Here is a 24,100-nt window from a genome sequence, read left to right on the forward strand (position 1 = left end):
TGCGTATTATGAGTTATGGCTGCATTCAGTAAATCTCTATTACTATAATCAAAATGCATAAAAGGTAAATTGATTTATTTTTATCTTCAAGTGCAAAATGTGTCTAACCAAAATGTATTTGTTTTGTAATTTGATGTATGTGCTAGATGTTCATACACGTCTTATCTCTACCAGAACTCCAGAAGTGGGTTCTGCACTTGTGGAACAATCTACACCTGGAACTATGCTGGGGCTGGTGTTATAGTGGGCTGCATAGCTAAGGAAGTAGAGAGGATTTTAATGAAATAGTGGGGACAAGGGATCCAATTTGGGAAGATGTGGAGAATCAAAATTTAGAGCCAAGACAAAAGAGAACGGGAAATGATCAACAGATTGTATCTCTTCCTGTCACAAAGTACATATCAAAGTAAATTAGATGAGGTTAGAGGTTACAAAAATAATAAAAGGATAAAACTAATGACTGTATCCATCTGATTGCACGTTGAATTCAGAACATTAGTTATACTGATCAGGCTAATAAAAATGAATGTGTGATCTGATTGTCATTATAGAGACATGGCTGCTGAATGACATGGATTGGAACCTGAATGTTCAAGGGAGTAGGACATTTAGTAAGGAGAAAAAACTTGGAAAAAATGGAGTGGTTGTGATAATTAATAATGGTGTCAGCAGAATAAACAGGAATGATCCACGTTTAAGAAAGTAGGAAAGATAGTTCTGAAGAAGTCATACCAAACTCAAAATATTGGCTCACTTTCTCTGCAAATACTGCCAGACTTGCTGACTTTCTCCAGCATTCTGTCTGTTTGTTTCAGATTTCCAGCATCTTCGGTAGTTTGCTTTTATTGGAGAAGCAATTTGCGTTGGATGAGAAATGATGAAAGTAATAAATCATTTATGGGAGTGGTGTATAGGCCCGTAACAATAACCATATGGCGGGATGAAGTGTAAAGGTAGAAATAATGGGATCTTGTCATAAAGATACAAAGGTTATCATAGAGGATTTTAATTTACATATAAGAAAAATCAGATGGGCAAATGTAGCCTTGGTGGGTTCATAGAATGTTCTGAGATAATTTCAGAGAACAGCACGTTCTGGAGCTGACGAGAGAGCGGGCTATACTAAACCTGGTAATGCGTGACAAGATCAAATTAATTAGTGATCTCTGTAAAGGCACTACGAGGTAACAGCAATCATAATATAATAAATTATACATTTTAGTTTGCGGGAGAGGAGTGAGTCCAGGATTTGTGTTTTAAATTTAAGTAAGGGGAATTATGAGGGCGTGAAAGTAGAGCTCGCTAAAATAACTAATTAGCGTAAGAGGGAGGTCAATAGATGTGCAGTGTTGGACATTTAAGGGGATATTTCAGAACACGCAGAATAGACATTCCAACGAAAGTTTTCATTTCTTCTCCTTGGAAAAACTTACAAGATAGTTTCATGCTTAAAGAAAAAGCCTTTAATTGCGCAAAGATATGTGGTAAGCCAGAACATAAAACAATAACAGAGAATGACTAAAAAATTAATGGGAAAAATTAGACTGAGAGAAATCTAGCTAGAAATATTTTTAAAAATGCTAGTAAGAGTTTCCATAGATATTTGAAAGTGTGAAGCATTAACAAATTGAGTATTGGTCTTGTAGAAAGTGAGTCTGGGGAATTGACATTGGCGGATGTATTGATCAACAATTTTGCATTGGTCTTCACTGGGGAAGGTACAAGTAATCTCTTGTAGTTGTAAGTCAGGAAATAGAAGAGAGAACTCTAGTCACTAGCGAAATATTGCTCAGTTCGCTGTTGGAGCTGTGTGCTGATAAATCTCTAGGTCCTGATGGATTTCATTCTGATGTTAAAAGAAGTAACTAGTGAGATAGGTGAGTTGGTTTTATATTTCTAAAATTCTACAGATTTGGAAATGGTACCATTAGAGAAAAAGATGGAAAATGCAGCTTCTTTATTCAAAAGAGAGGGCAGAAAACAGGAAATTTCAGGCTTGTTAGCATAGCAGCTTTCATAGGGAAATAAAAATAGAAGCTGTTAGAAAATTACAAAATTACTAGGCAGCATCAATGTGGATTTTGAAATGGAAAACAATGGAAACCAATTTATTGGAGTTCTTTGAATAAATAATATGGGTTGTGTTTGAGGGGAATCTAGTGGATGTACTGTACTAAGATTTCTACAAGACATTTGATCAGGTGCCAGCATCAAAAATTTTTGCAGAAAATAAAGGCTAATGGTGTGGCGAGTAAATACTGGCATGGACAGAAGTGTCTAGGTAGTATGAAAAATAAATGTAGTGTAATTAGGTTAATATGAAATTACCCATTTTGGTAGGACAAATCATTAAAAAAAAGCCTATTACCTAAATGATGAGAAATTGCAGAACTCTTAAGATGCTGTGTGTTTTGCGTGTCCCAGTACATATGAATTGCAAAGGGCTAGCAAGTCCAGCGAGTAATTAGGAAAGCGAGACGAATGTTATTCTTGTAAGGGAAATTAAGTACAAAAGCAGAGAGTTTATGCTTTTGTCATACAGGGTATTGGTGAGACTACGTTTGGAATACTGTGTATTGTAGGGCCCTCTTGTGACACAGTAGTAGTGTCTGTACCCCTGGACCAAGAGGCCTGAGCTCAAGTTGCACTTGCTGTAGAGGTGTATGATAACATCTCTGAAGAGGGTAAATATCTTGAAGGCAGTTCTCAGAAGGGTTACTTGATTAAGACCTGAAATGGTTAGACTGTCTTACGAGGAACAGACTGAGCTGTATCCCCTGGAGTTTAGAAGGATAAGAGGTTACTTGATTGAAGCATACGATCTTGAGGATATTGATGCAGTTTATGCAGAAAGAATGTTTCCTATTTTGGGACAATCTAGGAGTCACCGTTTCTTTTTCCCCAAATTAAAATCAGGGGTCCATTTAAGACATATGGAACTTTTTCTCCGAGTATCATGAATCTTAGCAACACACCTACTCAAAAAGTTGTGGAAGAAGAGGTTTTGAATATTTTTAAGTCTGGGGTGGATAGACGCTTGGTTGTTAGGAGAAGGCAGGAATGTGAAGTAATCAGATCAGCCTCGATCTTATTCAACAATGGAGCACGCCTGAGGGCCAAGTAGACTATTACTGCTCCTAACTCTTATGTTCTATTTTCAAACTCTTCATACTTTTTTTTTGTTTATTTCCTCTTGAGAGAAGTGTAATTAAATGATGTCTGGATCTGAGAAAGCACAGGTGCCTTGAATTCCAAAGCTGGCACAAGCGCTTAGAGTCAAAGAGACGTGAAGTTGTACAGCACAGGAAGAGGCAATGGTCCAACTTGTCCGTGCTGACCAAATATCCTAAATTAATCTAGTCCCATTTTACAGCATTTGGCCCACATACCACTAAACCCCTCCTTTTCATGTAGCTATCCAGGTGCCTTTTAAATGTTGCAATTGTACCAACCTACACCACTTTTTCTGGCAGTTCATTTCATACACCCATCATCCTCTGCTTGAAAACATTGCCCCTTATGTTCCTTTTATAGCTTTCTCCTCTCACCAAACCTATGCTCCATCTAGTTTTGGACTCACCTGAACTTGAAAAAAGACCTTGGCTACTTATGATAACCCTTATAAACGTCTATAAGATCACCCCTTAGCCTTTGATTCTCCAGGGAAAATAGCCCCAGCCTCTTTAGCTTCTCTCTATACCTCAAACCCTCCAACTCCAGCGACATCCTTAATTCTTTTCTGCACCCTTTCAAATTTAACAACATCTTCCCTATAGCAGGGAGGCCAGCTGCACTAAATACAGGTAGGCTTAATGTACCGTGGGTGGAACTGGGGAGGACCTGACGCAGTTGCGGGGTCAGTTAGTGTTTGGTGTGTTTCAGAATATTTGGAATGACTTATGTAAGAAGCAGAGTGGAATATTTGATTTCAGAGTAAATAGTGCCCAACTTATATAAAATCACCATATACCACAACAGCAAGGTGAGTGATTTTGCAGAAGTGTTTTCAATTAAGTATTGTATTGGCATTTCAAATCTACTATACTATTATAGTCTCACATGCCTAAACTTTGAATTATGTTTAAGTTTCAACTGCATGTTGCAAATGATTCTTATGAGTGGTTTAGTTCATTGCTTTCATAAAGGATTCTAGTTGCTTGAGAAAAGTGGATAATGATGAATTGTTCTGATTGTTAGGCAAAGTCTTCTGGTGTTCCTTGATGTACTTTTTGGCGGTTATCCTAGGAGGTTCATCCATAAGAATATAAGGAATCAGAATGGGCTATGTGCACTTTGAGTATGCTTTGCCATACAGTAAGGTCATGCCAGATCTTCCATACTCAATCTATCCCTATATTCTTCATTTCCCTTAATGTGCAAAAATCTCTCAGTTCTATTCTTGAATATACTGAGTAATTGAACATCCACAGTTATCTAGATAATACTAAATATTCACAAATCTCTGGGTGAAGAAATTTCTCCTTATTTCAATTCCATTGCAGTTGATTTTTATATTTCTTTGAAACTACAAGAAGAGTTGATGAGCAGAAAAACTAACGTTTGCACTTTTTTCCCCATCAGGGAGCACGTGCTACAGGCTACGGGGTAGCTCTACTACTGGCATTGTTTGGTCGTGCAACAGATGATGCATTATTGAACTTGATTTCACCAGTTGGCGTTAATTTTGCTACAGAAGGTGATAATACATTGGAAAATTGCTGTAAAAAGAGACGGCTGGTATAAATTCTGCCTGAGGTTATGTTCATTCTTTTTTGTTACTTGCATATAGACGACTACTGAACCGGTGTGAGCCTGTTGAATTATGCTTTCGAGTAGATGCCATGTGAATTTAAATACTAAGCGCTTTATCCAAGATGGTGTGCAGTTGCTGGATACTAGCATTTGTAGACATAAATTGGGTCTGTTTCAAATGTTAAATTTCAAATGATGCAGAAGGAATCTATTATTTTGGCTTTATTACCGTAATGTGATTTATTGACTTGCAAAAGTTGCAACTTTTCATATAATCTAAATCTGATCTAGCACCTCTTGGCATATCTGATATCAGTTTGACTTGACTTAATTTCCTATATGTTGATTTGAACAGTTCTTGATCATGTTGGTGTTTGTCCATCTTGATGGTCAGGTTTGACAGAATTTGTCATTTAACCTATAAATAGATTGTGAATCACTCAATCTTTACTTGTGACCCGTACACCTTGATTAGAATGATATAGCAAAGATCTGTCCTAATGTCGGGTGGTACAAGAGCTCATGTTCAGTTCTAACTGTTGAGAATGAGAGATGGTGATAGGCAATCCCGTCACATTCTGGGGCAAATACGTGGGCTGTTAAAGCTAAAGGGTTAACACTGAATGCAGGATTTTTTTTTAACATGTTGCAGGGCTTTGTTTCAATTATTCCAATATTTAGACAAGGCTATTGTGCTAACATTCTGCATCCATAATCCTTAAAGTGATGATGTTGTCTTCAGAAATCACTTCATACAAAATGTTAACAGAATTTTTGTTTAGTGTCTACTGTCCAGTTTGGTAGCTGTGTCTTCTAGGTATTATTTTTATTTGCAAACTGAAGTGCACCCTGAAAACCAAAAGTACTCCATTGAACACAGTGGGGGCTGAGTCTTCCAACTTATTGAGTTGCATTTGAGAATAGGAGTCACCAGTAAAGAATGCTCTCTCAATAGATGCATAGTATTAATCTAACTGCATTTGTATCCTATGGTTTTTGTCTAGAATTCTCATTAGACTGAAGTTCAGGCTTTGCAGTTCCTTCTCTGTTAGCACAGGGATGATCAGTATTGAGAAATCACTAGAACAGTGGAGCAAGGAAAAAGTACCCAACTCCACATTTCCTGTGAGTCACGAGATTGACATATTTTCACAAATGTTAGCATTTTTTCCCCATGTTACAAATAAATACGCACGTTACATTTGCCTTCCTCTTAAAATTTCCTTCAATTTTAAGAATGCCTTATCAATTTTATCATCAAACTTTTAAAATTATTTTGTGTACTATAGCTAAAAGATTGAGATTTTTTTAAAAAATGAGCATCATTAATCAATTGAAAATCCAGATGTGCGCTTTGCTAAATGTTGTAATGTCTTTAATCCTACCATGGTGGTTATTGTATTCTAGACTAAAGTCAGGGATTTTACTTCTATGAAACATACGTATTTTTGGAAACTACTGTTCGCCAAATTTGCACAGTGGTGTCCATAAAACTTTGAGATCAATGTATTGTTTTCAAGGTGGTTCAAGCTCTGTTTCTCCCTGTTTAGTGACTTTTTTCTTGCGTTCATGATGGAGAAATTCAGAACACAATTCACCTTGTAGGCAACACTTGTAATCTCCAAAATATGAGTGTTGCTCAGTTTACATTTAGAGAATTACCTTGTGTAATTATTTCTAGAATAGCTAAAAGCTGTAATGAATTTATCAAATTTTTGTAATGATAATCTTGGCTCTACCTCGCAAATACTTGTGAAGCATTTTTATATATTTTTTATGTATTTCAAATTATGTACATAAAATAATTTAACATTTTACAAGACTTTTCTGTATCTTTAATGATCAAAATGATAGCTTCATTACTGGCACCAAGGACAGAAACTTTTTAGATATTGGGTAGGTAGTGGGCTTGTAATACACTGCATTTTTCGAATGCTCCCTCCCACCCCCTCCCCTGCCCCTTCCAAAAAGTGTGAATTCATGCTAGGTAAGTCATCCCAGTTGCTAATTATTACAAGGATATTATAAAACATCTTTATCTGGTTAAAGATTAATTTATAAGCCAGAGATTCATTAGGTTCATTCAGAATTATTCACTTACTGGGTCTCAAATTTGCCAATTTATTGACCTTCCCTTTATCCTGGGAATTTTTCCTTTCATCTAGTGTGATTAATCATCATTAAACTTTCTAAGCCCATATAAACCACATTAAACAAATCCCAAGTATATTTCAGAGGAATTCAGAATCTTAATTCTGTTTTCAAACTGAGTTTTTGCTGTTTTACAGAGATTAAACTACTGTAATTAATCATTTCCAAAAATAAATGCTTGCTTGCTTTAATAGGGAGATGGTTTGTTATGGTTTAAATAGTTTTGCAAACGTTCAGATTTTGTCGAGTATTCTTTTTATTTAATGAGCTCTTGCTCTAGAAAATTCAGGTGCATTATGAAACTTGAACTAATTCTCTAAATTCTCAGATAACTTTACAACAAATGCAGATCGAGGATGAATGCCCTGATCATATTTCACAAATCTACTGGTGAGAGAAAATCCATTTTTCAAGAATTTTATTCAAAATGTTCATCATTTGGTGATATGTTTTAGAAACAAATATAAAACAGGGACATATTTCCACTGGTAACTGTTGACAGCAGGGTCACAATCATGGGTCTGGGAGGCAGCATCCTGCTCAGGGAAACCAGACTAATCCAACTAGAAGCAAAGCTTATTGCATAATTTCTAAACTAATTTCATATTCCAGAAGTTTATGAATGAACGTGAAATATAAATACACCTTAGCATGTTGTAATATTGAAATCTACTGAGGAACCACGTAACTCCTGTGTCATACAAAACTTTACAAACTACTATCATTCATTTTCAGAAATATTCACTTAAAATCATCTGAAACAGTGCACATGTTGGAGAGGGTGAGAATGTGCAACTGGATTGTCAATAAGTAGGATCAAAATTGCTATTTTGTTTCAATAAACATGGCCAAGGTAGTTACAGAAAATTAAAAGAGAAGAAACAGTTGTTCCCCACTGCCCCATTCTATGTGGCAGGAATTGCAATGAATTTCTTGCAAAAGATGAAAAGTTCTTAACATTTGCATATGAAAATTCTCTCACATGAATTTTTCTTTAAAAGAGATAATTATAAAATGGCCTTCAAGGGTTACATTAATTGTAATATTGCAGACTGTAGAGTTTTGCAAGTTTACATAGCTATGTTTTTTCAGTTTTAACCCTATAAAGTAGTTTTAGAAACTGTGTCCCACCACCTGACCACTCAATTATTTTTTTCAAGATCATGTGGTTAATTATTTCATCACTTTTCCTCATGCACATTATTACTGAGGTACTGAATTTCTTGCCCAGATCCTCTTGAAGCAAACACTTATTTTCAAACCCCATTAAACCCGGACTCCAGTGCTGTTTAAATATGTCAAAGAATTGAAAAACACAATACAGTGAGCTCCAAAAGCTGTAATAATTGAACTGTCCTGTGATTGTGTAATAGTTGATCAGTTACTGAATTAGATAAATCAATAGAGAAACTACTAATGTTTCAACTACCTATGTTACAATCCCTCCTTTGTATTATTAATAATTTCTTATTGATACAAATGTCAATAGCTGTGAACTGAGCTGGCTTCTCTAAGTAACAATATATATGAAACAATGATCGCCTTAAGAATTAAAGATTCATATTTTGCAAAACACAAGTTGAAAATTAATTCTACATCTGTACACTGAAACATTATGGTGGAAAACCCTTGCTGCAGTAGTGGATTAATTTTTTATAAAGGTTTTTCCAAATCATTTGATTTTTAGTGTTTTGATTTTATGCTAACAATAATACCATGACCTAGAAATAGCTCCCCATTTTGTATCTTTAACCATATTTGCACGTTGGTAAGTCAATAAAATCAACTTTAAAATACATCAGGCCGATATTTTGCCCTGTACCCCTCTAACAGGATTATGGATGCTTCAACAGTTGTAGCAGTAGTAATTTGCATGTGGAAATATGTAATCAAAATCAAATTTTATCATAAATCTGCAATACAGAAGTCCATACTTTCTAGCAGGCTATCTACTTTGTCAGAATATTATGCAATATTGAACGGTTACATAACATCCTTTTATTTTGACTCCAGTTATTTCACATTCTATATACTGCGCTCAACACTATCTTCTTTAAACATTAATTTAGAATATAAAATCAGCAACTATTATCTGTGGAACTTGATCATGCTACCATCCTCTTCATTGTTGTGCATATTTAGGCACGGAAATCAAACATTTGTGTATTTAAAGTTTACATAGACTTTGCTCGATCTAAATTGTTTAGATCTCAGCTGGGCCTTTTTCTATTTAGTGCTAACGAACAAAATTTATTTGTCTAATTCAAGTTGCGCAAAAACTAGAGTGACATAGTATATGCTTGCAACAACGTGGGAGTCATGATTGTTTCTCTGACAGTCTCTCAATAAGTTCTTGATAATTTGCATGCTACCATGGGCAGTAGAACAGATTACATGGATTCCAACAAGAAGATAAAATAGCAAATTGGAGAGGAATAGCCCTAGACTAGTATGTACTTTCTGAACATCAGTTAAAGAGTGATACAAGCAGTAACAATTATAAATTGTCCAATTTCCCAAATGACAAATCTCATAGATGAAAGGTGAAGTGTTACGGAGAGGTAGCAAAATTTGGAATGAAAATCCAGTTATCATCAACTTTCTGCCCTTCACAAAAAGAAACTGATAAAACTACGGGGACTACTGATGAAGTTGAAACAAATAAATGACAACCGGAAGATTTTGGACTTTGCAAGTTCGATTAATTCTGAATATTTTGCTGACCTTTAGTTTTAAGAGTTTTCACCGGTATCATCTGGGCTTTTCATCTTGGAAAAGCATTTGCTTAAGAGCAAGTTTTTAATAAGGGAATGAAGTTGCAGAAGACACAAAGCCTTTGGTAAATAAACATTTTTCCTGAGAAAGATCACTGACATGATGATACTTTTCTTTTGACTGTACAAATAAAATAAGGCATTCAAAACAGATTGTCAAATTATCTTCCTTGCTCAAGCCAGTCAATATAGGCTTACACCATTGGAGACCTGTGATATCCAAGAATTCTTATTCCCAAGTGAAGTCCCCATTATTTGGTCACCATTGAATCACACCAGGTCCTATTCCTCTGTGCCTGGGTGATAATGACAGCAGATTACATAGTCCAAAATCATTGCATCGCATAGAGAAATATAAAGGACTGATAAAGATGATGCCTGCAAGGATGGTAAGCATTTCGGAAGCCCTGATTTTGCCTGACTTAAAAATAGAAAGATTCAGTCCCAACAGAATCGTTTCCACAATTGGTGCTGAATGTTAGGACAGGCACCAGTCTTTAGTATCAGCGAAGACTGTAGGCAGAGAAGACTTCAGGAACGTGCGACTGCCTGGGCTCCATAAGGAAAAGCTGCTGTCACCCTGTTGTGAATAGCTTAGCTTTTCAATGATATTGTGCTTTTGTTTTATTTTCAGAAAAATACCCCTATCCACATCAGCAGAAGCTTTCATTTTGTCTTTTCTCGTGTCCATTTGATCATAGTTTCTGGTGATCTATATAAGAAGATAAGCTTGGCATACAGATCCTCCTCTAATTCCAGTTCTCCAGTCTCTCGAACCAGGAAGATATCTGTACATAATTTCAAAATTCGATCCACATTTGGCAGCTCTTCGAACATGATGTCATGAGAGATCCCACTGAAAAACTCACGTACAAACTTCCCAATAACCAGCACAACTGATGCATACAGACCCATGATGCTGAAAAGTAACAAAAATAGTGTCAAACATTAGGTAGGCAATGGAAATTCAGAAAAGGTTTCCTTCTTGAGTTGAAAAGATGTGAGCCAAGCAATTTGGCTATGCAACATTTAGGAGGCTGTTTAGCACCCTCAACTTAAATATATGTCAGATAGTTAGTACAGACTTATCATGAGCCATGAAAGTCACTGAAGTTGGTAAAGATCAAAAATTTGGCATGTAATGCCCATGCATTCAACAGCTGGTTCATTTATATATGTAGTAAGTACCTGATGCCTGTTTAAGGTTTCCTTTGCAATACTGACCATCAGCTAGACTCTGGAAGACCACGTCTAAGGCCCTGACTATTTTGATAAGATTTTAAAGGGCCCATTTCTAGAAATGGAGCTGCAGGCACTCTCACCCAACTAGCATCTACTAGATTAGATTAGATTAGATTCCCTACAGTATGGAAACAGGCCCTTCAGCCCAACAAGTCCACACTGTCCCTTGGAGCATCCCACCCAAACCCATTCCCCACACACCCCTGAACACTATGGGCAATTTAGCATGGCCGATCCACCTAGCCTGCACGTCTTTGGACTGTGGGAGGAAACAGAGCACCCGGAGGAAACCCACGCAGACACAGGGAGAACGTGCAAACTCCGCACAGACAGTTACCCAAGGCTGGAACTGAACCCAGGTCCCTGGCACTGTGAGGCTGCAGTGCTAACCACTGAGCCACCGTGCTGCCCCAAATTTCCTTAGAGACTAAATCTTATCTCTAACATCACCTAAGCTCCCTCAAAATAAAAATCTACCTCTCTTATTAACTTGCAATTATTATTAACTTGAGAGTTATTCTTTATTCATTTTGAAAGCTTAGAATAATGTAACAAATGCATTTTTTTCTCTCTTAAAAACCAAAAGAACTGTGGATATTGTAAATCAGGAACAAAAACAAAATTGCTGGAAACGCGCAGCAGGTCTGGCAGAATCTGTGAAGAAGAAAACAGAGTTAATGTTTTGGGTCCGGTGACCCTTCCTCAGAACACAGTTCTGTTCTGAGGCAGGGTCACCAGGCCCAAAACAGTAACTCTGTTTTCCCCTTCACAAATAGTGCCGTATCTGCTGAGCTTTTCCAGCAACTTTGTTTTTGTTCCGTTTCTTTCCCTTACTGTGTATCTAGCTTTCACCGACATGTAGGTAAATTAACACCTCCTCTTACAATGATAGAAGAAAGAGGCATATTCAAAAGGTTAAAATGAGATGAAGAGGGCTCTGCAATTTACAGATGCTATGCTGGTGTTTGAGAGGAATATAGATGTTATGCTTCAGCAGAACGTTATGAGCCATCAAGAAATATCCCCTGAGGCTGAAAGTAATGTGTGTTGGTGAACAGGTGAAGTCCTGGTGTCTGGCTTTGAGGATTTTGCAGCAATGTTGGAGCAAGTTTAATGGCTTTGTTTGGGTGATCAAAATTAGTCAATACACCTGAATTTTTTAAAAAATTTTGTACCTCGTGAACTACCCATCCTTCAGGCTATTCAATACACAACACCTCTAGCACTCAGAACAATTGTGCAACATTGAAGTATTCTACTTCTGTGCTTTCTAAGTATCACACCTTCCATTTATTGCATCTACATTTCTCCACCTACTCAGCTATGCCAGGTAAGGCAAACATATTTGTTGACATTCCGTTTTAGTGATTTGAAGACATAGTGACAATCAATACAAGGGAACAAAATTGAAAGTATCAAGAGACAGATATGCTTTTTTTCCCTGAGCTAATCATAAGTGGGCTGTGATGTGGCAATGCTGGATCATATTGCTGAGGAGAATTCTCGATGACAGTATGTTCCTGCCTTATCCTGTTTCATTATCAACCAACAGTTAAGACGTAATGTACAAGCTGTAAATGATGTGAACATGGATCTCTTGATTGACACCAATGACACCTCTTCTGATTCAGTGCATTCAATACTTAAGAAGTGCTTCAGCACTTTGGCGGCACAGTGATTAGCACTGCTGCCTCATAGCACCAGGGTCCCAGGTTCAATTCCAGCCTCAGGCGACTGTCTGTGTGGAATTTGCACATTCTCCCCATGTCTGTGTGGGTTTCCTCTGGGTGCTCTGGTTTCCTCCCACAGTCCAAAGATGTGTAGGTCAGGTGGATTGGCCATGCTAAATTAGATTAGATTCCCTACAGTGTGGAAACAGGCTGTCGTGTTTGGGGAGGTGTAGATTAGGTGGGTTATAAGGGGGATGGGTCTGGGTGGGATGCTCCAAGGTTTGGTGTGGACTTGTTGGACTGTAGGGATTCTATTCAAATATAGGAAGGAGAGAGAGAGAGTAACATTCTGTCAAGCATAAAGTAGCATTGTCACTTGTTCTGATATCTGCAACCACCAGCTTGTGGCTGATGTATATTTGGCTGTGGATGAATGTCACAAGGTTTCAGGGATTGACATCCCCATCAGCCTCTCCTCAAAGTACTGGTGCATGACATGCTCATGCCAATGGCCTCTGGGATGGGTCAAATGTGACCAGCAGCGCAGCCCAATCCATTCTATTTTATGTTTCTGAGGACTCTGTAGTGCCATAATGATGCATGTATACCTAAATGAATGGAAATTAACTTTGCGTACATGTGGGAAAAGCCAAGATATTTGAAGTTTTCATTAAGTAACAATGAATTATAACAAAAACATTTTAAATGTATCAAAAAAACTAAACAAAATCTCATCTTACCCATAACCAGCAAGAAATCCAAGGCTAGGTGGGCTAACTTTATCACTGAATACAATAATTTCAAGGCTTTCTTTATCATCATTTCTGTAGAATCTTTCAGACTGATTAACAGTCCACCATTCCTGACAGTGGTCTGAAGAGCAGTTTCCTTGCTGAACCAGTTTTACAATTAGTTCACAGTAGTCAGCATCATCTATTGAGGGAATTGAATGCAACAAACATTATATTGAAACAAAGTTACATATTTTTATTGATACCTTTGTTGTAAGTAATAAAAGACAAACACCATTTCAGGATGTCTCAAAATTTGGAAAAAGGTAAAACTTCTAAAATATAGATGAATAGGTAATAAGGTGACATCAAACTTGGCCTTTAAAGTTTGAAAATATAAAAATGAAGACTATGGAAAGTCAGAAATTGTGAATCATTGGTGACTACTAACTGGCCTCCTAAAAGCCTAGTGTGTATCATTTAAAAGGATAATCAGGATGGACACTAAATACCAGCCATGTTGATGCTATCTGAATCTTAAGAATGAATTTAAACTAAATATTTTTGAGAGTTTGGCAAAGAAGGTGTTCAAGTAGGGAGAAGATGCAGTAAGTTTTGGTTTCAACATAGTCAAGGTGAAAGAATGGCCATAATGGCATTTTAGAAAATGAAATAAACCAAATTGGATTTTTGTCACTTATGACAGAAAGATCAGAAATGTGAACAATTCCAACATATGGATGCATTTTTAAGAGTTATAATAAATTTATTTTCAGCTCAATTAGTAACTGAATTGAAACACTGGAAATTTCTTCAGAGCAACTCCTACCTCCTGCTAGAATTTAACCATATTTCTGTATGGAGCATTTTAAATATGCAGACTTACTTTCATAAAGTTGTTTCACAGGTTTTGATTCAGAATCACTGGGAGCCCTAATGTAGTTTGGAAATATATTCTCAATTTTTCTGTAATATAAAAACAGTTTTATTCATATGTAGTTTGTCATAAATAAGAAAAACTTGTTCTTGCTGCTTAACGATCTAAATAATGGCCCTAAATTTCTACAATGCCTCAGAAAATTACATCATTCACCAGCAGAGGGTACTGCAATTAAGGTTAATTGATGAGTTAACTGACAAGTGAAATAATGATGTTCTGGCAAAATTCTGCTCTCAAAACATCAAAGACAATTTTGACCCCAGGACATCCCAGTGCAGAAGCAGTTCCAACTTTGTAAAGACTGTCAAATTTACTACAGCAGTTGAGGACATCAAGTTGTGGATGAATATTCCATTCAAAACTTGGGCAAAAAATTGTGGATTGATAATCCAATGTGAGCACAAGATGCTCCATTGAAGTGCAATCTCTCAGGTGAAATATTAAATGAAAGCCTCACCTGTTCCCTCAGTTGGATGCAAGAGATCCCATGGCACTGTGCCTTAATGTCAGCAAAACTAAAGAACTGATCATTGACTGCAGAAAGAAAAGAGAAGAACATGCCCCCATCTACATCAATGGAACTGAGGTTGAGACGGTGGAGAGCATCAGGTTCCTCAGTGTGACAGTAACTGACAATCTATCCAGGACTTCCCATGTAGATGCAACAGTCAAGGAGGCACAGCAATGCCTCATCTTCTTTAGGTAGCTCAGGAAATTTGGCATGTCCATAAGGTCCCAAACAAACTTCTACCGATGTATCACTGAGAGCATACTGTCCGGGTGTATAATGGCCTGGTATGGCAACTGCTCTGCCCAGGATTACAAGAAACTACAGAAGGTTTTGTGCACAGCCCAGACTATCGCGGAAGCCAACCTTCCATCCATGAACTCCATTTACACATCTCACTGCTGCAGATCATCATCAAAGACCATTCGTACCCTAGTAATGAGCTCCTACAACCTCTTCCATCAGGCAAAAGATATAGAAGCCTAAGCATTGCACAAGCAGGTTCAGGAACAGCTTCTTCCCAGCTAATATCAGATTGATGAATGGACTCTCTAGCCTCAAATAATGATTGATCTTTGCTAACGTTGATCTTGCCTAGCGTATGCCCTGTGCAATGCAACTTGTATGCCTGTAAGTCTTTTTTTTGATCTGTACCTCCTTTGCTTGCTATGATCTGCCTGTATCACTCATAGGCAAAGCTTTTCACTGTACTTCAGTACACGTGACAATAAATCAATCAATCAGTCAAGACCAGCAGGCACTTTTTTCTCAGATTCATGATCAATACTTATCCTTCAATCAATCTGACTAAAAACTAACTAGTCATTATATTTTGCATATTATTGCAAGATATTACAAGATAAAAAAGAAATCAAATTGGCTATCATGGTTACATTACCAGTAACTACACTTTTAAAAAAGACTATTCGGCTGTAAAGGACTTTTTCAGAGGAGCATGAAAGCTGACGTTTCAGGCCTAGACCCCTTCTGAAGATGAGGCTGGGGTATTGCCAAAGTGAATGAAATACAAAGCAGTTGAAAACATTTAAAACTGCCCTTGCGAGAAAGAATTGTATACCCGAGGACTATTCGGCTGTAAAGGACTTTTGCATGTCCTCAGGTATACAATTCTTTCTCGCAAGGGCAGTTTTAAATGTTTTCAACTGCTTTGTATTTCATTCACTTTGGCAATACCCCAGCCTCATCTTCAGAAGGGGTCTAGGCCCGAAACGTCAGCTTTCATGCTTCTCTGATGCTGTGTACATCCAGCTCTACACCTTATCATCACACAAAGATTGGAGTTGGACAGCCCTGCATTTCAGTAAGATCATGGCTGAACTCAGGCTTCAAATCCACTTTCCTACCATTCTCCATAAACCATGGTTCCTTGAGATATCAAATATCTCTCTATCACAGTCTTAAATATGTCAGTGGAGGGATAGTAGAGTATTCCAAAGGTTCACAACCCCTAGGGTGGAATAATTTCACCTCAACATAGGCTGATATTACAGCCTTTTATTCTGAAATTGTCCCCAATCTTTCCCCACCATTACGCTCCCCCTCCCATCTCTTGTCCTGATGCTATCCTTGCTTCGTGGTGGGGTGACCTGCAAGAATACAATAATATAGCACAAGAATTAGATGTAGGCATTTCAGACTCTCATCCTGGTCCACTACTATTATATACGAATGTGGCTGAGCTAACTGTGGCCTCTATTCCATTTGACTATTGACTCCCTTGTTAATTAAAAACATAACTGAACAGTGAATATATTCAATGACCCAGTTTTCACTGCTCTTTGTAGAGAATTTTGAATGCTTCTTGTGGAAATAGTTCTAACCAAAGTTTAAGGCCACAAGGCTTAGCATCGAGGCTGTCAAGTCCCTTCAAGATCTCATATGTTTTAATAAGATCACCTCAAATTGTTCTAAATTCTTTTCTGGCAAGGGTTGAAGGATTGACTACACTGTCACTGTGGTCCCATTACTCCACAGTCACAAGTTAAAGTTCAGCACAATATCTCAGGGTTAAAGTTTGGCATAATGTTGTGGGCCAAAGGGCTGTGCTGTACTGTTCTATGTTCTACAACACAAAATAAAAATACATTTTCCAATTACCAAAATAGCTAAAACTAGAAGGGCACCCAACAATCTCATTAGCAACAACCTAAAATATTAGATAGGCTATTTCCAATAAGTTTAGGAGAGTGAGGAGTGACTGGGTTGAACGGTCTAACATCCTGATTCTTTTTAGTTAGGTACACGGGGAAAGAATGTTTTCTCTTGTAGGTCAATTTGGAATTAGGGAGCATTGTTTTAAATTAGACATTGCCATTTTAGGACAGAGATGAGAATATCTTTTCTCTCAGAGGGTTGTGCAACTCATCGCCTAGGAAAATGGGAGTGGCAGGGTCATTAAATGGTGTTAAGTTGGATGGAGAGGATTGATAGCTTTGTCTAACAAGAAACTAAGCTTATCACAGATAGATAAAAATGTGAAATTCAAGCCACAAATCGATCATTCATGATCTTACAGGACCGCTGAGCAGGCTTGAGGGCCAAATGGTCAAATTCTGCTCTATTTTGTACGTTGGTATGTATCATACTCACAGGATCATGCAATGTTTCAGGCATTCCACCATCGCTGAATATGCCCCACCTTATAAGCAGACCTATCAGGAGTGAGATACAGTCAAACAAGGGCGAGGACACCTCCAACTGATGACCACCTACTGATAACTCTTAGCTGATGAATCTGCACTCCTCAATGTTGAAGGCTACTGAGAGTGGTTTAGGCCCAGAATGTATTCATGGGGTGCTTCACTGTGTCCCCTACACTACATAAATGTCCATCACTCCTGGCCATAACATCATTAATATCATTAATTCCCCACCCTCATCCCCTAATGGAGCAATTCAATGAGTTTTACTTTCTAAATAATTGCATAAACTGGGCCTCTATTCTTTGTAGTTTAAAAGAATGAGAGGTGGTCTAACTGAACCTTAAAAATCATTAAAGCATTGGATAGAATGGATGCAGAAAGGGTTATCTCCCTCAGCTGGAAGAATCTGAACCAGGAGAATCCAAGGTCTCAGAATAAGGGGCAAGTCACTTACCACTGACATCAGAAAGGATGTATTCACTCAGAGGATAGTGAACCTTTGGAATTCTTTACAACAGAGGGCTGAGAAATGTAGTTAGTTAAGAATGCTCAAGACAGAAATTCCTGACAGAATTTTGGGTGCTAATAATATCAAGCAATGTGAAAGGAACATGGGACAATCATGTTACAGAGACATAGGTTCTTTACACAGAGGGTAGTGGATGTGTGTATTACTCTGCCGGCAGTAATAGTGGAGTCAGATACATTAGGGACATTTAATCAAGTCTTGGATAGGCACATGAAGGATAGTAAAAATTAAGGGTATGTAGGGTAGTTTGATCTTAGAGTAGAATAATGGGTTGGCACAACATTGTGGGCTGAAGGGCCTGTACAGTTCTATGTTGAGGTTGATGAGCAGCTATGATCCTGAACAGTGGAACAAGCTAAACGGGTTAACTGCCGTATGGTTGGTTAGATAGACCAGCCAGCAAACTGCTTCATCCTCCACAAAGCCTCATCCCAATATTTCCCTTTCTGGAATGAATTTCCAGCTGCAAAAGTAGAATTTCCAGTCATAGAGTCTGTTGGCCTCTGACACTTGGTCTCCTGCAGAGATTGCCACTCCTTCCTGTCAGCAGCCATGCTTACGCCTTGCAACCCCAGATACTAACAGATTTCTTGATTCTTATCCAATTAAGTTCCCCATCCACCATGCTTCTCTTCTGCCCTGAAACTGTAAGTATCTTCATATTGAAGCTAAACCAAATTGCTCACAGTGTTGAGACTCACTAGACCCTGAACTGAATTTGCAAGATAATATTTCCATCTAGAGTAACCCATGTCCATTCTTGCTTTGACACATCTGTAGATGAAAAACTCAGGCAATGTCATTGTCACTTCGAGTCTGAGATTATCCATTCCTTCCATCTTTGAGAAAGCATTGCTGTTTTCATCTGAAATTCTGCTTCTTCTTTGCAGAAATTCACCAAGGCTCTTTAGCCAGCACCTTCCTAATCAACACTGATACCATTTAAAAAGAAAAAGGCAGCAGATACATGGGAAAACTACTACATTCAAGTTCCTCTCTAAATCACTCACTATGCAGACATGGAGATTTCTATTTCTCCAGTATCACTTGGTCAAAATCCTGGAACTCATCCCAAACAACATTGTGGTCTACCTCCAGACTGCAGAGGTTCAAGAAGACAGCTCACCAGCACCTTCTCAAGGACAACTAGTAATAGGCAACAAATACTGGCCCTGCTACCGATGGCCACATCCGATGAGTGGATAAAAAAAAAGAAAAAAGTTCTATTCAGTTCGACTTGTTCATTGCCTGTTTCTTGCTCACACAATCGTTTTTGAGATCCCAAGGTCCCAAACTCAAAATTCTCATTCTTTATGTTAAAATTCCTCTGTGGCTATGTTTGTCCCTATCATTGTAACTCCTGTCTATCACCATTACCTTCTCGAGTACCACAACTGCTCTTCCTTACAACGCCCTCACCTTTCCCAGCACCAAGTTCTTTATTCTTTTTTCTTTCACCACTGCCTTGCTATCACATCTAATGTCCACGTTATTGGTTGCCTCAACACCACTTCCATGATTCTCCTTTTCACCATCTGTCTCTTCTACGTTAAGATCATTCATGAAACGTATCACTTTGAACCAGTTACCACTACTAGTATCTCTTTCTTTGGTTCCACAACCTTATATTTTAATTGTGCTTCTTTGAAACCTCATTTTTACATCCATATAAATGAAAGGTCTTGCTGTAGTAAAAAGTCCCTGTGTTCATTAACTGTCTTAAGAAATTTCATGATGCGCTTGTTATGCAATAAAGAAACATCTTAATGAAATATAAATAAAGCTGAGCAGGACCCAGCAGCATGGAGAGGAGAGAGAGAGAGCGAGCGGGACGTGGCAGCGTGGAGGGGAGAGACCTGGCAGCATGGAGGCGAGAGAGCGGGACCTGGCAGGGAGGAGGGGAGAGAGCGGGACCTGGCAGGGAGGAGGGGAGAGATAGGGACCCAGCAGCGAGGAGGGGAGAGCTCCGGACCCGGCAGCGAGGAGGGGAGAGCACGGGACCCGGCAGCGATTTTTTTTCATTTTTCTACTTATTACCAAGGGTAATGCTTTATTTCTGACTTTGATTGTCTGTTATAACTTGTACCTCAGTTTTGTACCTAATACGTGTATACCTAAAATGGCATGGAGGAGAAAGTGAGTAAGCTATTGAAGATGGCAGCACCAACATGAGTGGGAACAGTGGCAATGGCATTATGGGAAGCATGGCATTGACCATGGGTCCTGAGCTGTGTGGGCTGCAGATCTGATGCATGGAAGTGGATATGGGCCTGAGCCTAATGTGGTCACAGCAAGTCCGAAATGTCAATAAGTGAGTTCCCCTGGCCTTCTGCAGCGTTGAGAGAGAAGCCTGAAGTTTCCCAGACAGGGGCCCGAAGTGGAAGAGGTTGAGCCTTCGCAAGGAGCGCACTTAAAAAAGACTGTTGAGCTTTTATATTTATTCCTTTATTTTTCCACTTACAGTCATAGAGTCACAGAGAAATACAGCATGGAAACAGCCTTTGGTCCAACTCATCCTTGCCGACCAGATATCCTATATAAATCTAGTCCCATTTGCCAGTATTTGGCCTCTAAAACCCTTCCTATTCATATACTCATCCAGATTCCTTTCAAATGTTGTTAATCATATCAGCCTCCACCCCTTGCTCTGGCAGTTCAGCCCATCTGCATACCACCCACTGCATGAAAAAGTTCTCTCTTAGGTCCCTTTTATATCTTTTCCATCTCACCTTAAACCTATGCCTTCTAGTTCTGGAGTCTTCCATGCTAGGGAAAAGACCTTGGCTATTTACCCTATTCATGCCCCTCCTGATTTTATAAATCTCTGTAAGGTCAACCTCAGATGCTCCAGGGAAAACAGGCCCTGTCTATTCAGCCTCTTAATATAGTTCAAACCATCCAATTCTGCCAACATCCTCGTAAATTTTTTGTGAACCCTTTCTTTCTTTCCTGTAGGAGGGAGACTAGAATTGCACACAATACTGCAAAAGTGTCTGAACCAATGTCCCGTAAAGTCACAACATGACCTCCCAACTCCTACACTCAGTGCACTGACTAATAAAAGCAAGCATACCGAATGCCTTCTTCATTATCTACCTGTGACTCTACTTTCAAGGAACAATGAACCTGTACTCCAACGTCTCTGTTCAGCGACAATCCTCAGGACATTACCGTCAAAAGTAAAGTCCTACCCTGATTTGCTTTTCAAAAAGGCACCTCTCAATTATCTAAATTAAACTCTATCTGTCACTCCTCGGCCCATTGGCCCATCTGATCAAAACATCTGTTGTATTCTAGAACATAGAACGTTACAGCGCAGTACAGGCCCTTCAGCCCTCGATGTTGCACTGACCTGTGAAACCAATCTAAAGCCCACCTAACCTACATTATTCCATTATCATCCATATGTTTATCCAATGACCATTTAAATGCCCTTAAAGTTGTCGAATCTACTACTGTTGCAGGCAGGGCATTCCATGCCCTAACTAGTCTCTGAGCAAAGAACCTACCTCTGACATCTGTTCTATATCTATCACCCCTCAATTTAAAGCTATGTCCCCTCATGCTAGCCATCAGCATCTGAGGAAAAAGGATTTCATTGCCCACCCTATCTAATCCTCTGATCAACTTGTATGTCTCTACTAAGTCACCTCTTAACCTTCTTCTCTCTAACAAAAACAGCCTCAAATCCCTCAGCCTTTCCTCTTAAGACCTTCCCTCCATACCAGACAACGTCCTGGTAAATCTCCTCTGCACCCTTTCCAATGCTTTGACGTCCTTCCTATAATGTGGTGACCAGTACTGTACGCAATACTCGAAGTGCAGCCGCACCAGAGTTTTGTACAGCTGCAACATAACCTCATGGCTCCAAAACTCAATCCCTCTACCAGTAAAACCTAACACACCGTACGCCTTCTTAACCACCTGAGTGGCAACTTTCAGGGATCTATGCACATGGACACTGAGATCCCTCTGCTCGTCCACACTACCAAGAATCTTACTGTTAGCCCAATACTATGTATTCCTGTTACTCCTTCCAAAGTGAATCTCAGTTAACCTTCTTCGCTGTTCACTACCACCTCCAATTTTAGTGTCATGTGCAAACTTACTGACCATACCTCCTATGTTCGTATCCAAATTATGAAGTGATGGACCCAACACCGATCCTTATGGCACACCAATGGTCACAGGCTTCCAGTTTGAAAGGCAACCCTCCACCACCACCTACTGTCTTCTACCTTTGCATTCCACGTGAACTAACCTTGCTAACCAGTCTACCTCAAAGAACCTTGTCAAATGCCTTACTGATGTCTATCTAGATCATATCCACTGCTTTGCCCTCATCATTCCTCTTTGCTGCTTCTTCAAAAAACTCAATTAAGTTACCTGTAGCATCAACATTTAACTTTATTTCTTTATTTTTCTACTTATGCCAAGAACAATGGTTATGCTTTCTTTATAACTTTGTTTCTGTGTTATTACTTGTATCTAAGTTTTGTACCGAGATACATTTGTACCTAAGATAGCACAATATGCGGTGATGTCATTCACTTTTCACTGTACTCCTGTAATTGTGTACACGTGACAATAAAAGCTTGAATCAGTTCAAATAAAACCAGTTGTCATATTATAGTTCCATGTTGCTGTTAAGAGTACATTTAGAATGAATATGCTTATAGTCTTGTTGCATTCAGCAATTCATAGAATTAGTGTGGAAACAATCTGCAAACAAGTCCACGCCAAATGTCAGAGCATCCCACCCAGACCCAACCCCTTGTAACCTACCTGATCTACACATCCCTGAACACTACGGACAATTTAGCATGGCCAATTTACCTTACCTGCACATCTTTAGACTGACTGTGGGAGGAAACCGGAGCAACCGGAGAAAACCCACGCAGACAAGGGAACACACAGACAACTTCACACAGTCACCCGAGGGTGGAATCAAACCCGGGTTGCTAGCGCTCTGAGGCAGTTAAGTTTACTTAAGTTTAGATATCAAAACTGAGGTTACAAATTTTAGCATTTTACGCATACATATAGATGCCAGAGTGAAGGTTTAGGTTTTTAAAACAGGTTCATATTTAATGTCAAGATTATTTGGGAGAGGACACACCTTGGAATACAAATAATTATTGTGAATGCAAGTTAAATGAAATGTTTAACTCACACAGAGTTGTTCTTTCCTTCCACTGCTGCAGCAAGAGCTATTTTGGCTTCAGGTTGAATTTCTAATGAAATTTTATCTGAAGCAATTTCTGATTTTCCACCAAGACTGATATTCCTGCAAATTAAAAGTATTGAAAACTGATTGCAACGTACATGATGAACACATAAATCTACCTATTGTGTGGTATTATAAGCACCGGATCATAAAGTGAATACAGTGATATGATTTAATTAGAACGATGTGTTAACAATTTTGCAAGTCAAAAATGTTTGGAATTATAAAAACTGTATAACTCAATCTAATTTATTTGCTTCCTTAATGAGCATGATTCTGAAATTCTGAGAAATATACCATAATTTATTTTTGCACAATAGAAGGGCTGGATTTTACTGTGGGCTTTGGCATCCACAGGTTGAACTGAAAAGTAGGTTGCATACTTGCAGCACTTGCTCGCTATGGATTGCTGATTTAGTAATTTTACCAAAGGCAATCTCCTAATTGATAAGCAGCAATTAAAATTAAGGGGTTTCATGAGACAAAGGGTACACCCTCTGAGGATATAGCTGTACCATTTGCATTCAAGGGTTCCTATTTGGGCTGTGGAACTTTTGGCTCTGCTGGCCTCCAGAGTGCCCCATGGAGACTCCATCTAAGAAGGTAACAGGCTGCAGCCACCCTGCTGCTTCTTTTACTAATAGCAGCAATGGTAGGACAATGGTGGGGAACTGACCCAACAAGGTGTCCCACTATTTTACCCGTCCATTTGCCTCTGTCCCTTCCACCAGAGTATTAGTAAAATTCAGCCATTGATCTATTATAATCTACTATTTAGGTAATCTGGAATGGAATATTAAATCAATAAAAGGTAACAAAAAATAATTAAAGCAGTATTTTCATTGTGAAAGGTAGTTGGTAGGTAGGTATTATCTTTGAACTGATCATTTAACCAGGCTCCTAACCAAAAGAA

The 24,100-nt window shown here is 38.6% G+C and overlaps 2 protein-coding genes across 7 annotated transcripts in view; one reads left to right on the forward strand and one right to left on the reverse strand.

Moving 5' to 3' along the window:
* LOC125451989 (probable aminopeptidase NPEPL1) overlaps positions 1-24,100 on the forward strand; it is a 67,835-nt gene that overhangs the window by 31,168 nt on the left and 12,567 nt on the right. Inside the window, exons 12-13 of one of the 3 annotated variants that reach the window (XM_048529833.2) lie at positions 4,582-4,696; positions 18,851-22,502. In XM_048529833.2, the coding sequence (XP_048385790.1) occupies positions 4,582-4,696; positions 18,851-18,906 (171 nt within the window). In that variant the 3' untranslated portion in view covers positions 18,907-22,502. Of the gene's footprint in view, positions 1-4,581; positions 6,573-18,850; positions 22,503-24,100 lie in introns of those variants that run through there. The other 2 variants (XM_048529835.2, XM_048529834.2) reach the window with 2 other exon arrangements.
* Positions 7,339-24,100, reverse strand: part of LOC125451988 (piezo-type mechanosensitive ion channel component 2-like) — a 645,421-nt gene continuing 628,659 nt past the window's right edge. For all 4 annotated transcript variants that reach the window (XM_059646233.1, XM_048529830.2, XM_048529829.2 and 1 more), the window contains 4 exons: positions 23,134-23,247; positions 14,207-14,286; positions 13,330-13,522; positions 7,339-10,596 (listed from right to left, as the gene is read on the reverse strand). In XM_059646233.1, coding sequence (XP_059502216.1) covers positions 10,344-10,596; positions 13,330-13,522; positions 14,207-14,286; positions 23,134-23,247 — 640 coding nt within the window. In that variant the 3' untranslated portion in view covers positions 7,339-10,343. The remainder of the gene's footprint in view (positions 10,597-13,329; positions 13,523-14,206; positions 14,287-23,133; positions 23,248-24,100) is intronic.

The sequence above is a fragment of the Stegostoma tigrinum genome, chromosome 5 (assembly GCF_030684315.1).
Source record: "Stegostoma tigrinum isolate sSteTig4 chromosome 5, sSteTig4.hap1, whole genome shotgun sequence".
Taxonomy (NCBI): Eukaryota; Metazoa; Chordata; class Chondrichthyes; order Orectolobiformes; family Stegostomatidae; genus Stegostoma; species Stegostoma tigrinum.